At 39.7% G+C, this 20,221-nt stretch overlaps 1 protein-coding gene across 4 annotated transcripts; it reads left to right on the top strand.

Annotated features, from left to right (window-relative positions):
• The first annotated feature begins 1,872 nt into the window (after positions 1-1,872).
• On the top strand, positions 1,873-20,221 carry PCMTD2 (protein-L-isoaspartate (D-aspartate) O-methyltransferase domain containing 2). 4 transcript variants are annotated; one of them, XM_039498349.1, is made up of 6 exons: positions 1,873-2,017; positions 6,240-6,574; positions 9,015-9,117; positions 13,177-13,348; positions 15,489-15,612; positions 17,637-20,221. In XM_039498349.1, exons 2-6 carry the CDS (start codon positions 6,268-6,270, stop codon positions 18,017-18,019), a joined length of 1,089 nt encoding a protein of 362 aa, XP_039354283.1. In that variant the 5' UTR covers positions 1,873-2,017; positions 6,240-6,267; the 3' UTR covers positions 18,020-20,221. The 4 variants fall into 4 exon arrangements, with proteins under 4 accessions (XP_039354283.1, XP_039354280.1, XP_039354282.1 ...); XM_039498346.1 differs by lacking the exon at positions 1,873-2,017 and adding an exon at positions 2,558-2,670; XM_039498348.1 differs by lacking the exon at positions 1,873-2,017 and adding an exon at positions 2,672-2,754.

Raw genomic sequence — 20,221 nt, 5'->3', positions numbered from 1 at the left:
CCTGTGTGTGTGTTAGAGGAGATTTTAAGAGCCTGGCTCAGCAAGAGAGGTTAAAGGGGGCCCATGCTAGCAGAACAGGTAGTGGTATCTCAGCACATCAGGTGGCTTCCCAAGGGGTCCAACCCGTCACACACATGAGTTCCATTCTGTCTACATCACAAGTTCTCAAAACCCCCAAAAGTTTTTATGAGACATTTCTACCCAAATGAAAAAAAACATTTGAAATTTCCCGCAAAAAATAATTGGCATTTTTCACCCAGCTCTAGTGGGGAGGGAAACCAAGGCTCAGAAAGGTGAAATCATTAGATCATTCATTAGCTGGTCACTAATCGCAAGTGAAAGAAGTTTAGTATCTGTTTAATGTTTGCAGGTTTCAACTGCATTGCCCCCCCTTCTTGAGAGCAGCCACTAGTAAACACAAAGAGGCAGAGCACAACCCCTGTGTCCTATTTTGGTTGAATCAGCAGCCAGGAGTTTCACTGTTCACAGTACACAAATAGCCCCATTCTCTCAGGCAGCTGTCTTCTGTGAAATGAAAGTGCAGACATCCACAGTATTACCCTGTGCATATTCACACAGGATCTGCTGTTATAATGATAATGAAGGCAGCTAGGATAATCATCTTAAAGCATAAATACATCCCAGATGCTGACTCACTTTCTCTTGTTCAAATCTCACTTTTGGGAGCTATTTCTTTTTGTATGCCCCTTCCAGTGTGGGTTTGTTGTGTCTGAAAGTAGTAATATTATTCTTTTTTGGTACAGGTCTCCAAGCTGCTTAAATCAACGTGTCTTTTCCAGACACAGTATTCCCTCTAAGTACAGATTGTAATTACTTGAAGCAGCAAATATGATCAAGGCCAGTTCAGCCAATGCTGCCACAGCTGCAGTCTCAGAGGCCGCTCAGGTCAGTTTATGCTAGTGTGATGTCAACTACTCGTGTTCCAGTATGGGTCACTTTGGGTTGACTGAGAATTGAAGGGGGATAGAGTCCCCTGGGGAATCAGGATATTTCCTAAGCAGATCACCATCCCTCACTTTTAACAGGAAACCTCTATAGTCTATTTCCTATCTAGCTCCACAAACCTGGTCTACTTATTCACTCCTCCCTTGGCTCCAAAAACCAAACGTACCCAGCCCAACCAATCTTCATTACATTGTTCATGGCAAGTGGAAAGGAAAAGGCACACATGCATTGTGAAGGCAAACAGACAACTGACAAAGGCCTATTTTCTGGAGGTTCCAGAGTAGTTTCAATTGGTCCTAAATAAGGCCATTAGCTCCAGCAGGGACGAATTTGCCCATAACATCCAGCAATGTTATGGCTTAGTCCCACTCCTATTCAGTAAGCCTCAAAAAGTCTCTTTAGGAATTCTAGATCTTCCACTATCTTTATTCTTCTTCTTTATAAAGCTGGGTTCATGGCCAAGAAACTTGAGGAGCTGAAATTGAAACTACCTGCCATTGGCTCTCACTGCAAAAGTATTCAGAGAGGGTATGCAGAAAACACACAAAACCAAGGGTGTGAAAGGTCACACACTGAAAGCCCCTATTCAGCGGCAGTACAGTGTGGGCAGAGATTAACTCCACGAAAAATGAATCACAATCAAACCATAGGGCTCCCATTAGCACCGGGTCCGCAAGCTGTCCCAGAAACACCTGGGGATAAACTTTCAGCATAGCAGGCTTGGCTCAGTTTAGCCACACAACTGTTTTTATTACCACGTTTGCTAATTGCTATAGATGGGCCCCAGTCAATGTGCACATGGGGCAGCCCCTCAGACTCAGTTGCAGCCTAGACCTGAGCAACTACCCCTCATCACGCTGGCTGGATGGCTGCCTCCAGCTTCAAGGGGGCAATGCAGTCCAGCAGCCAACACCCAGCAAGCATCACGCTAAACAGAGCCTAACTCAGGGAGCTGGGCAGGGCAGTGTGGCCAACTCTGGTGATTTTATCACGAGTCTGGTGATCTTTGATGTTTTCCTTGAAGCCTCAGCTCCTGCAATCACATGCATAGGTCGGGATCTCAAGGCTTCATTTTTTTTAACAGTAAGATTCTTTCCAGCCCTGGTCATGGCAGAGAAAAAGCTTGAACCCGTGATGTCGGTGCAGCCTAAAATCTCTAAAACCAGAGTGCAAACAAAATGAACCCCAAATGTTCTGTTTAAAAAAACCCAAAGCAACTCTTGATTTTTAAGCCACGCTTGTGCCTTTTGAGGTGTGTTGTGGTGGCAGAGTTCTGTGCCGGGGCAGCGGTTAAGAGGACCTAGCAGAGCTGGGATCTGGGTTCAGTGTTCCCTGTATTTTGGGTGGTGCAGGGAAAGGTGATGGATGAGTCGGTGTGGGGGTGTGTGGGGGGGGGGTGAGCTCTCACTAAGGCCCTGCTAGGGCCCTTTTCTACTAGTGCAGTAACCAGAGCTATTGGTCCCTCTGTCACAGGCACCTGCCCTCCCCTCTCCCCCCCGAGTGAGACACTCCCACACCGGGCTCCCCCTTTCTGGAGTGGTACATTCCCACACCTGTCACCCCACGCTGGGACCTCAGCGCTCCGTTCCCTATCGCGCTGCTACAATGGTATATCCCATTTCCCAATCCGCCGTCCCCGCGGTAGCCACGCCGTTGGTCCGCTCCGCGACTGCGCACTGGCGCTGCCCGGGGGCTCTCAGCTGGGTGAGTGTTTACAGTTGCCCGCCGGAGCCGGAGGGCTGAGGAGAGGCGGCCCGGCGGGGGGGGAACCGCTGCCCCAGCGCCCAGGTAGAGCCCCCCCGCCTGCCCCCCTGCCCTGAAACGGCCGCTCTCTCTGGGCCGAGCGCTGCAGGCCCCCAACCGCCCTGGCCTCACGGGGCCCCTCCCCCTCAGGCCCCGGGTGGGGGAGGGGAGCCCGGAGCCCCCCTCCCCCCCTCCCTTGCAGCCCCTTGCTGGGGGACCCCCAGTACTTCGCGGTTCCCTCTCAGTGGGGCAGCCCCCCCCCAGCGCCTTCTAATAACATGGCCCTGCTCACCTCGCTACCTGCTGCAGCAGCGACCCTATAATAATACGGGGGCGGCGGCTGGGGTTCCCTGCACAATGTGGGAGGCCCCCCAGGATAACCTGGCAACATCCCCCCCCCCAAAAAAAAATGGTTACCGAGGCCCCCTGTCTCTTCAGTGCTGAGTTGATCGCTGATTATTTAAATTGCCAGGAGCGATCCTGAGCTGTGGAGTAATGGCGCTGTGGGTACGAGGGAGGGCGATGCACAGCAGTATTTATGACACACACACATCAGTGACCTGCATTGGGGTCTTGTAGTGGAAGTAACAATGGGGTGCAGAGTGAGTGTTTTGGGGAGAGTTATTGGACGATCAGTGAGCGGGGAGTAACTCAGTCTCATGTGTCTGACGAAGTGGGGATTCACCCACGAAAGCTCATGCTCAAATACGTCTGTTAGTCTATAAGGTGCCACAGGACTCTTTGTCGCTTTTTACAGATCCAGACTAACACGGCTACCCCTCTGATACTCAGTACCAGTTTAGCTGCCTTTTATTATTCATTGCAAAGTGTGCTGTGGAGTCTGTGGCAGTTGTCAGAAAGCTGAGTTTACCTGTCTTGTGTTTCTTTGTGAGCTTACAAACAGTGCATTTAACTCTATTTGCTTTGTAATAAATCATGAAAATATCATTGTTTGTTCCTGGAATATGAACATAGCTTCTCACATTGTAAACTCTCCTTTTTCTCAGAAGAGGTGAGCATGGCACCATATAAATAGCGGGTGGCGTAACCATTCCTGGAGTGTACACAACTCAGTAACTACACTGTGTTCTGATAGTGATCATAATTGTGGCATGCACACTTCAGAGTAATGCCCAGACCTGTAACACTGTGATCTGTAGAGAAGTCTGTTCTCTGCACAAGAACTGCAGATGGGTGCAACTAGAGTATTAAAAGGTGTGTGTGTGTAGGGGGGGTACCTTTGATTTTAGCTAGCAGTTTAGGAAAACAGATGTGTAATTATTGGAAAAGAGAAGTTTAAATGGGGTATGTTTAAAATTCTGCATATGAAGCAGATGTTTTCCACAAAATGAAGACCAGTCTGTGCTACAGAAATAACCATTTCAAAGTCTCCTCTACCCTACCAATATAACTTAGAGGACACTGTTACAACTTGGTTGTCGCCTGACCGGGTTACAAAATTACTGTTGCTTGTAGTGTGGATGAGAACTGTTGATGTCCCCTAACTGGGCTAAAGCTTGGTCAGATTTCATGATGGTTTTTAGTGTATAATGGACCATAAAGCCACAGCTCTGAAACATGGTTGTGGTGCTCGTGTTGCACAAGAAGCAAAAAAGTTTGTTTAACTTTGTCAGGGAGCCACAGCAGAGCCCTGGTAGGGCCACAACCATACTTCACAATTGTATTCAAACATGGAGATTTTAATAGTGTAAAGAGGGCCTGAATGGAGAGAAGGAGATAAACATACTCAAGAAAATAGTGTGCACAAACAAACCTCAAGAAAAACAAGGTCTTAAGAGATGGAAGGAATTTTCTACACACAGTAATTAATCTGTGTAAAATACTACCTAAAGGCACCAGCCAAACTATAATCAAGCAGTCACAAGAAATTGATAGGTATTTAAGAAGAAAACAAAATTGCAGGATAAGACTGGCTGATGTACATATTCTAGATTCTGGGCACTCTCACTAGCAATATAGTGTAATGATTATTGTTTTTTTTGAACTGTGGTGAAAAAGGGACGGTAGACAATTCCTGTTACCTGCCAAAGGGGTGGGGGGAAATATCCAAGAAACTATTAATGGATTAGTATACTTGGAGGCATACATTTATTAAACAGGCTAAAGGTCCTTCCTAAGAACTTGAGTGAAGTTCATCATGCCTCATGTCTGTTTGCAAACAGACAGGACAGTACTCTCTGAGAGTACATGTGTTGAGATTTTCTTGCTGCAATTTCTTCTTTGTTTCTTTTGAAACTGGTAAAGTATGTAATTTTTCTCTTGCTGAATGTATAGAACAATTTAGCTGTGGGCAGATCTACTGAATCTAGAAAGCAACACTAAAGCTGCTGCTTCTGCAGTTATTGTTAGTACAGCACAGCAAAGCACTGCAAATAAAAATTTGCATTGTACTTTCTGCAATGGAACTTTTTAGTGGGTGGGAAACAACTAGATTAATTTGGAATTATAAATTAAGTGCTTTCCCTCTGTAACTCATTCTTTAAAAGATGAAGATGTACTTTATAAACTCTCTCTCCTAAATAGAGTAAGTGGTTTGCTTTCTTTTCCCAGAATGAATTGTGAGTCTGTAAAAGTGATATCAGCAGTGTCATTATTTTGTAAGGGCTGGATGGAGTTGAAATAGTTTCTAAGGGGGATGATCTCACTTAACTCTTAGAATAGACAATGAGAAATTGCACTCACTTCTGAGGAACTTTCTTTCCAACAGTTGCTCTCTATTCTATTGCATTGTCCACTGAAGGTGATGCTTGGAGCTGCAGAAGCTTGCGCCACAAGAAAGTATGTATTCTATTGAGGAGGTGGTGGATATATATTTTTTTCCCTCCACTTCTGCCTGTGCCTCTTGATTATCATCTTTTTGGTAATGTATGTCTATGGACTTAGCATCCTGTTATATTTTCTTTCACCCTTCACTGCAGGCAATTTCAGAGGGTCCCTGATTCTTTTTTCTGCCTGTTTCTTTTGAAGTCTATTAACCCCCTTCTGGTGTTATTGCAGACAGGGAATCTGGATGTTCCTTGAATTTTGGCAAACACAGGACATATTTTTATTACTTATTTTTTATTATTATTGCTTGGACTCTGTAGTGGAAAAGGGACAATGAATAAGAATGGGAACCAGAACAAGAATGGGAACCAGAACCCATAATCTTATTTAGCAATTCAAGTGGAAACGGTAACTGACATGGTGGTAAAAAGTTGGTGTCACTGGAGGAGAGTATTATATAACCAAAAATGTGAATATTATATTATGACCTTCCTACCCCTCTCCCCCAAAACATGTATGTAATTCTGAAACTCCAGGTACATGATTTTGTTTTTAATATTTGATAATTTTTATAATAAAGTCCGCTTTTGAGTATACATTCTGTTCTAGTGTTTTTACATTGATATCTTTGCAAAGGCGTTGTCTTATTTTTAGGACTTTAAGTTGTTCTATGTTCAACAGCCTTAGCGCTTATAATGATGTTAAATGTCTTCTGTTGCTCATCTTCCCCCACCCCAATTTAGTTTTAGAACTTGCTAAAAATTGTTGAAGATGGGAGGTGCAGTGAGTGCAGGAGAAGATAATGATGAATTAATCGATAATCTGAAAGAAGCACAGTATATCCGAACAGAGCTGGTGGAGCAGGCATTCCGTGCCATTGATCGAGCAGACTACTATCTTGATGATTTTAAGGACAATGCTTACAAAGACTTGGCGTGGAAACATGGAAATTTTCATCTCTCTGCACCGTGCATTTACTCTGAGGTGATGGAAGCTTTGGATCTACAGCCGGGACTGTCGTTCTTGAATCTGGGCAGTGGCACCGGTTATCTGAGTTCTATGGTTGGACTCATCTTGGGTAAATAACTTTTGTCAAGTTAATTATTGATTACATTATCTTCTATTTTCATGGTAGTAAGAAACATTCCTCTCTTTAATTTCAAGATTTTAAATTCGGTCTAAGTGCAGATAAAGAATATGTTAATCAGACTTGGCCAATTAAGCAGGATTCAGGGGAACCGAGTGATGACTCAGAACAGACAGTGATGCAGGGCACAGCTGATTGTCATGGCCTCCTACTGACGTGCGTAGGCTTGTTGGGCTCTCACTTAAGGGGAAGATCAGTGTCAGGAGTGGAGACAGAGAAGTTTGTGTGGGATGGTGACTGAGTTTGACCAGGGAGGGCCCTGAATCTTTAGATCTGTGCCCATTTATTCTTAATCCCCCACAACCAGCCTGAAATACGTTTAAAAGGTCTGATTGTGATCTCACACTGGTGTTACTGCTGATTTATACCAGTGTAAGATCAGAACCTGGTATCTAGTTCTAGTTACTTCCAGAGTGCAAGCAAGGTGATGCTTCAAAATACAATTTAATATAAGAGCAGTGGCGGTGGTTGCCCACAGTTAGCAACCTTCTTTTCCCCTTGCCTCCTCCAGACAAACACACAGGAGTAAATGTGTAAGTAGAATAGCTCTTCCAGGATGTAAACGTGTGGCTGATCATACAGAACATAAAAATGCAGCAAATCCCTCTCATTCTCATGGTGGTAATAATCACTCTGCATGGAGAACTGTCAAAATAAATTTCAGACTGCATTGATCCTAGTGAAATCCAAAGTCAGTGCTTACACACTGCTTCTGACTTCCAGTACAGCTACTAATAGCAGGAGGGGCCCCGTTACTCTCCTGCCTGTGGGTCAGAAATTTTAATTGTTTAAATGTTTGTGTCATCGGAGCTGAGTCTTAGTCCCACTTCCAGTGAGTGGGCATGAAGCTGGAACTTATTTATTGGTTTGCAGCAAGCTTTGACAAAGCTAATTAGAATATGAACACTTATAACTTTAGGTGCCTTTGAACTATTTCTTCCTTAAAATTAGCAAGCCTGTCTCAAATCAAAATAATAGAGGGGTTTGTGTAGTGTTAGTTATAATGTAAATATGGCAATTGTCTTCAGTGCCTAATAGCAGGACTCATAAACTGTGCAAAACTGCATAACTGTAATTCTGCAACAATTTCCTTTCAGATATTTGAAGGCAAATTGCCATATTATGTATTTTTCTTTGTTACGTTTAATCATGTTATGTAAAGTCACATGACATAACTGGATTGAACTTGTTATGACATTAAGCAAGGATTCAGTTTGTCAAAATATGTAGGTCACAGGGACTGTTCTGTTTCTAATTCAGAGGAGTCAAACTCTTCCAAACAAAACAAAAAATAATCAATCAAAGATTAATTCCCTAAACTATTAGAATCTTCTGAAGGCTATGGTACTTCCTCCTTTGTCCTCTGGTAGAATTTAGACTCCCAGCACTTCAGAAGAACCAGAATATTGCTAACCATTATTGCCTCTGTAGTAACTTCTGGAATGCAAAGGTGTTATAAGCCCTGTTCAGATTCCTGTAATGTTCAAGTTCTTTCAGGTGTAACACAGAATAATAAATCTTACTCATGGCATATACTAAGTAAGTGTCTTTCCCTAGTTTTCATGGAATTGAGCTGCACTCATAGTATTACTCTAATATATTAAAGTTACAGTTCAAAGAGATGTTTCCAACTTATTAAACATATTTAGTCTGAAATATTTTACCTATTGTTACTTACTAGTAACATCTAAGATTATAATAACTGAAAAATAAAACATAAACATCTTTAATTTTGTGGGAACTGTTGCATTTGGCAACACATCTCATGGTGTTTTTAAGCCAACCTGCTTTCCCTTGTTGAAAAGACCCTTATAAATATGCTAATTTGAGCAGAAAAATCATTCTAAAACATTTTAAAATTTTTTTTTTTAGGTTCAGGATATATCTTTAAAGGGTTGCTCTGTCAGAAGCTTAAACTTTTATATATTACTCAATTAAATATAATTCAAGCACTGTTCCTGTAATAGTAATGAGTCTGATTTCTAGAGCCAGCTAAAATTACCATGTGAATTGTAACTCTTGCCGATTTTTGGTCATTTCCCATAGCAATAATCTTTAGTGATTTATAGTGGATTCTTTGTGTTCTATAGCAGTGGTACATCTGAGACATCAGCATTCCCACCTTACCATTTCCTGTGTAAGTAGGAGCACACTAGTCACAAAAGGTTGCTGCACATCAAGGCCCTAGCCATCGCTAGTAGTAAATGGTCCTGCACTTCTAAGTGTAGACCTCAAAACAAAAATTTTAAATTGTAGAAACATTAAGGAGTAGTTTATCTGAAACACGTTGAGAAAGTAACAGGGACCGGTTGTGCTTGGCTTTATCCAGTTGCCCTTAAAACCATTTTGTTTGCACTCTTTAAACTTGCAGGTCCTTTTGGTGTTAACCATGGTGTGGAGCTTCACTCTGATGTTATAGAGTATGCAAAGCAGAAATTGGACTTCTTCATCAGAACAAGTGACAGCTTTGACAAGTAAGAGTAGAGAACACCTGTGGCATCCTACTTCATGATTTTGAATTTAATAATTATCGCTACAGAACTACTAGCTCTTTGGGTAGCTCCCCCTATTCCCACACACAAACTGCAGATTTAACGGTGATTTTAGGATACTGTCTCCTTAGGCTTGCTGAGCTGCAGTGTGTGACGGGTAAGTGGGAGGAGAGAGGGTAAGACATTTTTGCTATGTTGTTGTGCTCTTAGATGTTCTAATGCTCTTAGATGTTAAAAGAAGCCAAAATCGGTTATTGGCAATAAGATTTAATTACAGCCAATATATTTGAGGCTGCAAATGGTGATAGCCATCTATCTAAAAAAATATATTTGTGACCTCTCAGCCTGAATCCCACCGAAGAGTATAAAGTAATTTCCATGCTGTTCTAATATGGTTTTATTGGAAGAAAAACTTTATTGGTTAAAATGCGAAGCTATTTTTATGATGACTAAGTCAGTACTAAAGCTGCTTGGAATCTGATTTATGTTCTTCCTTGCAACTTTCACTCCGCTGCTGTCACAGCTAATAATTTTCTGCAATTTTCTATAACCAAAAGTTACCTTAGCAATACAAGTTGTAGCTCTCACATTTTTGGATTTATTTTGCAATTTGTTTGTGGGAAGAAATGCTTCTGACCACCTGGAATGGTCACAATGCTAGAATGAATAAAATGGGTACTGCAGTCTTTAAACAAGAAGAGCTGAATCATAGAATATCAGGGTTGGAAGGGACCTCAGGATGTCATCTAGTCCAACCCCCTGCTCAAAGCAAGACCAACCACCAGACAGATTTTTGCCCCAGATCCCTAAATGGTCCCCTCAGGGATTGAACTCACAACCATGGATTTAGGAGGCCAATGCTCAAACCCTGAGCTATCCCATCTCGCCCCTTGCAGCCACTTCACTAATCTTACACCGTTGTCACTACACTGAGAAGCTGATGGTTGAGTAGGGAAGAGGTAACCCCCCTTAGCATGCAATCTTTTGTTGTAAGCAGAGAGGCAAGAGTTCCTGTGAATAGGCAACCAGTCCCCTTCATTGCTAAAATAAATAAGCCTATTGTTATTGTTCTCGTGCCATCTCACTTTACAGAAATACAATTACTGTAGCTTAATGGCAAAGAGCAGCGTAATAGAAAGTTTCATATCTGGAGACCTGTTTGAAAAAAACCAATGACACTGCAGTGCAAGTACAAAAGGAGTGGGGGAACTACACTATTAAAGATGGTGTCATTTAGATGAGATCCTTGCCCATCTGTGGTATATAGAAACTGGTATATCTCACTGAAACCATATAAAAAAGAATAGGTGGTCTGTGTCTAGTGTCTGATCAAAATCTTTTTAATAAAACTGTCCTAATAGCCAAGTCTTATGTACAAACTACTGATGAGTTAACAGTGCGGTAATTATGTTGGTAAACAAATTGCCCAATAATTCATTGTTTGTAAAATGCTTTGGGGTACCTGGAGTAAGAAAAATAGTATATAAAACCACACTGCTCTACAGCTGACCAATTTGTACTTCAGAGATTAATACTGTCATAGATAAGAAGAAAGTCTTCGTCTTTTAAATGTTTTTGAGGATAAATACAGGTATGTAAGAAGAGGAAAATAGCTGATAGGATATCTGGCATAACACAGGTAAGGACTGTTAGCCAGTTGCTACAAATGTATCATGTTACTGCAGTTCTTGAAGTCTTTTGCTTTTGTAATACTAATACCATATTTTAGTAGGCTGCCTTTCTCCAAGGGCCTGAGGTGTTCTGTGGATATCTTGATACAACTGTATATTTTAATTGCAGTTAACTCACATGATTAACTTAAAAAAAAATTAATTGCGATTTAAAAAAATTACTGTGATTAATTGCAGTTTTAATTGCATTGTTAAACAATATAGAAGACCCATTGAAATGTATTAAATATTTTTGGATGTTTTTCTACAATTTAAAATATATTGATTTCAGTTACAACACAGTATACAAAGTAGACAATGCTCACTTTATATTGTTTATTACAAATATTTGCACTGTAAAAATGGCAAACAAAATAAATATTTTTCAGTTCACCTCATACAAGTACTCTAGTGCAATCTCTTTATCGTGAAAGTACAACTTACAAATGTCGATTTTTATTTTTGTTGTTACATAACTGCACTCCATAACAAAACTGTGTAAAACTTTAAAGCCTACAAGTCCACTCAATCCTACTTCTTGTTTGTCTTAGTGATGGGCTGAACAAGTTTGTTTACATTTATGGGAGATAAAGCTGCCTGCTTCTTGTTTACGATGTCACCTGAAAGTGAGAACAGGCATTCGCATGGCACTTCTGTAGCCAGCATTGCAAGGTCTTTACGTGCCAGATATGCTAAACATTCATGTGCCCCTTCATGCTTCGGTCACCATACCAGAGGACATGCTTCCATGCATTATTTTTTTTAACAAGCATAATCAGCATTAATTACATATGTGAGTTCTCTTCTTGGGGGAGAATTGTATGTCCTCTACTCTGTTTTACCCTCATTCTGCCATATATTTCATGTTATAGCAGTCTCGGATGATGACCCAGTACATGGTGTTCCTTTTTAAGAACACTTTCACTGCAGATTTGACAAAATGCAAAGAAGGTACCAATGTGAGATTCTAAAGAGAGCTATGTCACATGACCCAAGGTTTAAGAATCTGAAGTGCCTTCCAAAATCTGAGAAGGACGAGGTATAGAGCATGCTTTCAGAAGTCTTAAAAGAGCAACACTCCGATGTGGAAACTACAGAACCCGAACCACGAAAAAAGAAACTCAACCTTCTGCTGGTGGCATTGACTGACTCAGATGATAAAAATAAACATGCATCAGTCCACACTGCTTTGGATGGTTATCGAGCAGAACCCGTGATCAGCATGGACGCATGTCCTCTGGAATGGTGCTTGACGCATGAAGGGACATATGAATCTTCAGTGCATCTGGCACATAAATATCTTGTGATGCCAACTACAAAAGTGCCATGCAAACGTCTGTTCTCACTTTGAGGTGATATTGTGAATAAGAAGCGGGCAGATTATCTCCTGCAAATGTAAACAAACTTGTTTGTCTGAGCAATTGGCTGAACAAGAAATAGGACTGAGTGGACTTGTAGGCTCTAAAGTTTTACCTTTTTATTTTTGAATGCAGTTTTTTTTGGACATAATTCTACATTTGTAGGTTAAATTTTCACGATAAAGAGATTGCACTACTGTACTGGTATTAGGTGAATTGAAAAATACTATTTCATTTCTTATAGTGCAAATATTTAATCAAAAGTAAATATAAAGAACTTTGTGTTCTGTGTTGTAAGTGAAATCAATATATTTTAAAATGTAAACTATTTAAATGGCATCCTATTGTTTAACAGTGCGATTAATTTTTTTAATTGCTTGCTAGCCCTAATATTGCTGCATCAAATTTAGGGATTATTATAGTCTTTGAGAATTCTGGCCATTCTGCAAAAACAGAAATTAGCATAAAATTGTTTCTTTTCTCTTAAACTATATCAGAAGTAATGTATTGCAAGAATATTTGTCTAAACTATGAATTTGTGGTGAAATCCTGGCTCAATTGAAATTGATAGTGAAACTCCCATTGACTTCAGTGGAGGCAGCATCTCACTCTTAATGTTGAAACCCATTTAGCAGTTTATGGGAAAGGTTATGGAAAACTAAGCCAAAGATATTCTGGTTCAGACTTAAAAGACTTAAAAGAGTTCAAATTTCACTTGTAATATTTATGCACAGATATTGTAACTGGGCCCACAAATCGGGTAATTGTATGACAAATCCCAATCCTGATAATTTGCGTAAACAGTTATTTAGTGTATATATTCAGATTATGCACCTAAAATCTTTGGAAAATCTCATGTATGAGTAATTTCAGAATCACTCTAGGCCTTTCTGGTAGTCTGTAGAATGAAACTTTTTGAGATCCAGGAAATTGGGCTTGGGAAGGGAAATTGGCAATGAAATTTCTTTTCTTGTCAAGTTTGGAGTGTTATAATTGGACCTTTACTTTTTTAGATTTGAATTCTGTGAGCCATCCTTTGTTACTGGCAATTGTTTAGAGATCTCTCCAGATTCTACTCAGTATGACCGTGTTTACTGTGGTGCTGGGGTACAGAAAGAACATGAGGACTACATGAAGAGTCTGCTGAAAGTTGGGGGAATTCTCGTCATGCCACTCGAGGAAAAGGTTGAGTGCCTCTTTACCTGTGATTTTGATTTCTTTATTCTTATTTAGCCTATAGGTGCAGTTCACTACCTTCCTTATAGGCAACTATTTGGCATATCAGCTCTTACACTAAGCTTTTACTAGGAATAAAGAGAGCAGTTTCCAGAAACTGAACTATGTTACAAAGTATGCATATTTCTACCGGACAGTCCTTCTTCAGGTCTATAATACTGTATTTAATTTTGTAGTGAATTGTGAGAGGTATTCCAAGTTAGTTTCACACTTCATTGTTGTACTTCTTCAACAAACTTTGACTGAAACATTCTTGAAGTGAGGTACCATACCACACTTTGTGCTTTCCAGTGGTAAATTAGACAGTCCATAAAAAGTGTTTCATAGTAAGTACAGTATGTGGAAAAGGAAGGTAGTAGTGCAGGGTTGGGTTGAGTTGTAACTACACCTCTACCCCGTTATAACGCCACCTGATGTAACACAAATTCGGGTATAACATGGTAAAGCAGCGCTCCGGGGGGCTGCGTGGTCCGGCGGATCAAATCAAGTTTGATATAACGCAGTTTCACCTATAACGCGGTAAGATATTTTTTGGCTCCCGAGGACAGTGTTATATCGAGGTAGAGGTGTATGTGAATCTTACATCTCTTGATATCTTTCGTTTGAGGCTTGGAGAGGGAGAAAATTGATTTCAGATTAGCTTGAATTTCTGATTGTTTGTAAATTACTTCATAAATTTTTGCAAGTGTATAGTGCAGTGTCTTGTTATATTTATTGTAACTGGAAAAGAATTTTTAAATTATAAGTCAAGAATACTTAATGCTTGATCATTTCTTTAAGTGTTTAAGAGTCAACTTTGCAAACTATCCTCTAAGGGGGCATCCAAAATACCGACATTCATGAGTGCCAGTGAGCAGTTTGTGCACACAAATTGGGTAATTTCTGTGTATATGAAAATACAAATACACCTAACTTATGCATATAAATATTACAGGTATTAGGAAAGTCAGTTGAAAATTTGAACCAAGGAGTTAAAGATTAGCTAAAACTTTCTTTCACTATTAAAAAAAATATATATTTTCTGCAAGAATAAATCTGGGTTTAGTTTTGTTTTTTTTGTTTTTTTTTTTTAATTTCTTTTTCTACTTATCCCATACACTGTTGAAGTGTTCTCCAGCAGGAAATCTGTTCAGAGTTCCAGATACAGCCAGTGAAAATTGGGCAAGAAAAAGTGGCAACTTACTTTGCCAAACAGGAAGCATTCAAAATAGTTGCAAGTCATAGGTTAAATAAACAGAGTCCAACAGCCTGTAGCAAAAACTGCTACTGATATAAAAAGAGCTTTCTAGGCCTACCCTCTTTATACTGTGGAAAACTAACAAGACAGTTATTAGACTACTGTTACCTTTTCTGTGTGCTTCTGCCTTCTTTGTGGCAGCAACACCCTATGGACTCTACTTTTCCTAGGATTGTGGTGGTGTTATTTACTGGCCCAGCAGGTCAGATACCAATTTTTCTAATGATGCCATTTTTAATGGTATGCCACAGGTCACTGTTTATTTGAAACTCTGAATAACCATGCCCAAACTTTCTAAACAAATATATAATTCTGGTATCTCTTGCAAGTAAAGATGTATTGTTTCAAGGGACTGCTTGGTTTAGGATTGAAAGTGACATATGGAACCTTTCATCTCCAAAAGCAGCAAAGAATCCTGTGGCACCTTATAGACTAACAGATGTTTTGCAAGCATCCGAAGAAGTGGGTATTCACCCACGAAAGCTCATGCTGCAAAACGTCTGTTAGTCTATAAGGTGCCACAGGATTCTTTGTTGCTTTTACAGATCCAGACTAACACGGCTACCCCTCTGATACTGTACATGTTCTGTGGTTAGACAACTTGGTCCATTAGAGCTGTAAATCTGGCTCTCTTCATGAGTTCTAAATTCACTCTTTAAAGAAGGAATTATGATGAACCTGTGTGTTACTTGGCTTTTCATCTTGTCACCACTAATTCTGTGTATTTCGAACACTTTGCCTGAAATCCAAAAGGCAAACAGTAGATTGTTCATTCTCTGCATAAAAAATTAACTATAGATAACTGATTTCTACTGTTTACATAGTAGACAGCACTTTCTCTTTTTGATGCAGCTGACGAAGATAACGCGCACTGGTCCTGCTGCCTGGGAAACCAAGAAGATCCTTGCTGTTTCTTTTGCTCCTCTGATTCAACCCATTCATGCAGATTCAGGGAAATCGAGACTTGTTCACTTGCGTAAGTATAAATGTTTATAGGTACGTTTGCTCCTCTTTCTGCTTTTCCTTTGGCTGTTAGTTTCACCTTGATCCAAGCATGGTACTGATACACAGAGGAAGTGCAGCTTCCTTCTTCTGGTGAAAACTATGCAAGCTGTTTCATTCTTTTGATAGTTGTCCAATTTTGTCCATCATATGCTGGTTACCAGTTTTTCTGTATTTGAAGAGGTGTGGTATTAGGAAAGCAATTTGCAAAATAAATCCAGAAATGTTAGTGTCTGCTCTGTGAAATTGAAAGTGCATATCTTTGAATTTTAAAATAATCTGCCTGCATTTTCAGTTTCCCATTTGTCAGACTGTACTGCCTTGCCCATGTAGATTCTTACATGGCATTTTATAGTATTAAGAGAATATATTGCAAAGTGAAAAATGCACATAGCATTTGTTTTAGATGTGACATTTATCAATTTATATCAATAGCATGGCTGTGCAGAGTTTCTTTCAAACATGATACCCTTCAGGAGGGAGTTGCATTATTTTTAGTTGTATTGCAGGTAGTACCCAGTGATCCCAATCTAGATTGAGGCTCCATTATGCAAGGTCCTGTACAAACACATAAGAACACATGGTCCCTGCCCTCAAGAAATTACTACTTAATCTGTTTTTATTCGTATATGATATCTCACTGTACAGAGCATATTAACTGTCCATCTGAGCATACTTGCATATCATGTCCACTATGAGGAAGCCTGCAAGTATTTCGTACTTTATTTTTCCCCCTTCTTTGCTCAGAAGAACTTCTGTAAGTGTTTTTAATCCACAATGGAACAGAGTTTTCAATTTAATGTGATGCTTCTCAGTGCAGGGATAGATATATGCAAATACAAGTTTTATTTATATTACGTGAGAGACATGGAATTGTGCAGTAGTGTTGACTCTTGCACACCTTGGATTGGCTGAATAGTGCTGCACAAAAGAATGTAGAGTCCTCTAAACCAGTGGTCCTCAACCTTTCCAGACTACTATACCCCGTTCAGAAGTCTGATTTGTCTTGTGTGCCCCCAAGTTTCACCTCACTTAAAAACTACTTGCTTACAAAAGCAAACATAAAAATACATTTTTAACCATATCATTATAAAATCAATTGGAATATAAATATTGTACTTACATTTCAGTGTATAGGATATAGAGTAGTATAAACAAGTCATTGTCTGTATGAAACGGTGCTTTTTATGTAGCCTGTTGTAAAACTATGCAAATATCTAGATGAGTTGATGTAGCCATGGAAGTCCTCCGTGTACCCCCAGGGGTACACATACCCCTGGTTGAGAACTGCTTCTCTAAACCACTGAAGAGGGTGGGTATGTACCATATATAATACACAGTCGCATGCTTCTAACTCCTTCTATCCACAGATCTTGAAACATATTTCATATGGTAATGATGTTAGCCTACACCTTTTGAAGTAGAAAAGTATTGATGAGGAAACTGACAAAAGTTAAGTGATTTGCCCAAAGTCACGAAATTAATCCACAGCAGAGCTGGGAGTAGAATCTAGATTTACTCACTCTGTCTTGTGCATTGAGGACTGTTTCCACACTACTGAGAAGTCCGGAAACAAACTTCTCCTTGTTATTGTACAGTCTGAATTGCAAAGTCTTAAGATTTAAAACTTAAAACACGGTAGCATAAAATAGTTCCTTGATCATTTGCGTATAACATACCAAAATTCTATTTTAAATATTTCATTCAGTGTCTACTGATTTGTGTTTTGTGCAGTGTGGGTTTGTGCATTTGAACTTTTTCTCTCAACTCCTTCTCTCAGTGATCAGATTATGGGAGAAGTGCGTAACACAACATGTTTTTTGGGGAAAAACATTGTTTATCTGAGTTGACAATGACTGAAATAAAGCTGGTGGGTTTTTTTATAAACATAACAGGGAATTAAAATAGTTATCCTCACTCCGTTTCAGACAACGCTTCAGCCTGTGCTGCCAGATTTTTTGCTTCCATACCTGTTCATGTTTTCGTTCTGTGTTATAGCACCAATAACTGTCCGCAGCCTACAAGATCTGGCTCGCATTGCCATCCGAGGAACAATTAAGAGGATAATACATCAAGAAACAATGAGCAAAAATGGAAATGGTCTGAAAAACCCTCCAAGGTTTAAACGAAGACGTGTTCGCCGCCGTCGCATGGAAACCATTGTCTTCTTGGATAAAGAAGTCTTTGCCAGTCGTATCTCAAACCCCTCAGATGATAACAACAACTGTGAGGAGATTGAGGAGGAGAGGAGAGAAGAGGAGGAAAAGGGTATCTCTGAACTGAAGCCAGACCCCCCTGTAAACTTTCTGAGAGAGAAGGTCTTGAGTCTGCCTTTGCCTGATCCTCTGAAATATTACCTGCTTTATTACAGAGAAAAATAAGTTTCTTGTTCATAGAAAGCAGAAAGGTAGACATAAAAATAAAATACTTCTTAGGGCTTGACAAATGTGTACCACTTGCTTGCCTGTTAACATGACCACACATGGCAGTAGGCTGGCTAGCTGGGGAATGTGGCTGCTGTATTCTTAAACATCATAGCTTTTTTTAAGTTTCCTCTCCTTCTTGGTTGTATGCTAGAGTTTTATCCTGCAGCAGTGTTCCCTTTTAAAAAGCAAGCTGATGAAGTGCTCAGTTGCTTAGAGAGAGAAGGATATCATTCCCTGAAAACTAACTACACAGAGATGTCTATTGAAATCTCTTGGCTCCATTTTCACCAAATTGCAGTTTTAAATATTCTTAGGCAGTGCTCGAAAGACTTCATTGTGCATGCTCTCTTACTAACTTTGACACAAATAGAGTACACATTTGGTTTCATTTTTAAACAGAGATATTGGTAAAATCTGACCTGGTAAACCTTATTTGTTCCAGTAATCTGCAAAAAACACAAACATATAAAATCAGACTTTGGTAGTACTTTGAGGTATCCAGGTTTTTAACACTGAAGCAAAGCACTGGCCACCTTTTGATTGGTGGGTCTCAGGTTAGCTATAAACCTTACATTTTTTTAGATTTTGAGGGAAGAGGAATGTTTGGCAGGGAGTTGGTGTTTCCTTCAAAGAAAACAGCTTGTTCTGAAAATCCAGTCTGAGGTGAGATGCAAGCTATGTAAGGTTTAAAAAGAAATAAGGAGAGCGAATTTAATTTAGAGTTGCTAAACTGATCCGCTGAATTTCAAAGATTGCTAGAGTGATCAGGTTTGTGGCTGTTTCCTCTGGCACCACTTATAAAGTAATTCAGAAAAAAAATGGGTGAAAAAAGGACAAACCTAGCAAGGAGCTAAACTAAGACTGGTTCTGATAGCGCAATCAATAGACCTTATATGAGGTAATGTGTGACTGCTGTGCTGAACGTAGCGTAAGGCAGGTAGTCTCAGGCGTTCCTAGCCTGAACTAAAGGAAGTAGCCAGTGTCCTGGGAAATGAACCAAACTTTGTTTCTCAGAGGTTGCACGGAAAGTGGAAACAGTCTAGGAAGCCAAAGTGAGTGGTTATGCTACTGACACATAATGCTTAAGTGCCCTGTTTGGGGCTCTGCTGTAGCAAGGAGACTGCAATGCTGTTCACATATACCTTATCCTTGTAGATTAGCAGGAACTAAATTTACAGCCTTACTAGTTCATTTAATTTTTGTTTGTTTCTTTAAGTAGCTTGTGTAGAAAGACTATAACCTGCAGTTTCATGGAGTATAAATTCTAATCTTTATTCTCAAGTCTTCCTGTAATGATGGTAGGAAGAGATTTATATTCATGTTTTGAGGGGAAGATTGCTTGATTATTTTAGCCTGTTTTGAAAAAATCTGTGTACAGTATTGGGGGCTAGAAGGAAACAATTGAGGCTGCATTGGTTTGGATCACTCAAAGGCTAACTAAATAATAATCCTATCAGTAGATAATCCAGCTATGTTAGAAGGGTATTTCCTCATCAGTTGGTGGGTTTGATCTTGATCTCATTTGTATGGTCTCCTCAACTTGCTAAGAGGAGTGAATGAAGATTGTTTTGCCAAAACACATTAACCCAGACTTTGTTACATGGTACTGAATCGCACAATTTGCATTGACTGAGTTGTGTGTTTTAAATCTTGTGCAACACTTTGAAAATGTAGGAATTAGTCTAATGTGTCTAAGCAATGTTTTTATGCTCGCTCCCTTTTTAAGTCTCCAAATACCCACTCTGTAATTGTGACAATTAACATGTCTTTTTTCTATAAAATACAATGTATGGATGTCCAATAAAAATCCCTGTGAACTGCATTTGTTGTGACCTCAGAGGATATTATTTTTAACTGTTAAACATTCGTGTTCCATGTTTGTCATAGATATATGCCTTTCTCTCCAGTGGCAAGACAATTTTTCACCTTTTGAGCAGCCTCTCGATTTGGGCTGCCAATTCCCCCTCCTATTTATTAATTGCAGGCCTTTCTACAGATATCGTGTAGAAGTCTCCTATTTTTAAAATAGTCAATAACAACTTGAAGTGGATATTTATATGAATAATCCTATTTGTTGCTTCTGTTACTTTATCTTTGCATTTGGCACTGTTTGATGTTTTTTCCTATAACTATAAAAGATATTTTGTCAGATTTTCA

Source organism: Mauremys reevesii, linkage group 13, assembly GCF_016161935.1.
Source record: "Mauremys reevesii isolate NIE-2019 linkage group 13, ASM1616193v1, whole genome shotgun sequence".
NCBI lineage: Eukaryota > Metazoa > Chordata > Testudines > Geoemydidae > Mauremys > Mauremys reevesii.
The sequence above is the reverse complement of the archived record's forward strand: the minus strand, read 5'-3'. Positions and strand labels throughout refer to the sequence as shown.

Bases quoted from the DNA above. Each gene is read 5' to 3' on its own strand.
- PCMTD2 (XM_039498349.1), top strand. From the start codon at position 6,268: ATGGGAGGTGCAGTGAGTGCAGGAGAAGATAATGATGAATTAATCGAT. The intron at 9,118-13,176 runs GTAAGAGTAGAG...TTACTTTTTTAG, and splicing joins ACAAGTGACAGCTTTGACAA to ATTTGAATTCTGTGAGCCAT. The intron at 15,613-17,636 runs GTAAGTATAAAT...TCTGTGTTATAG, and splicing joins ATCGAGACTTGTTCACTTGC to CACCAATAACTGTCCGCAGC.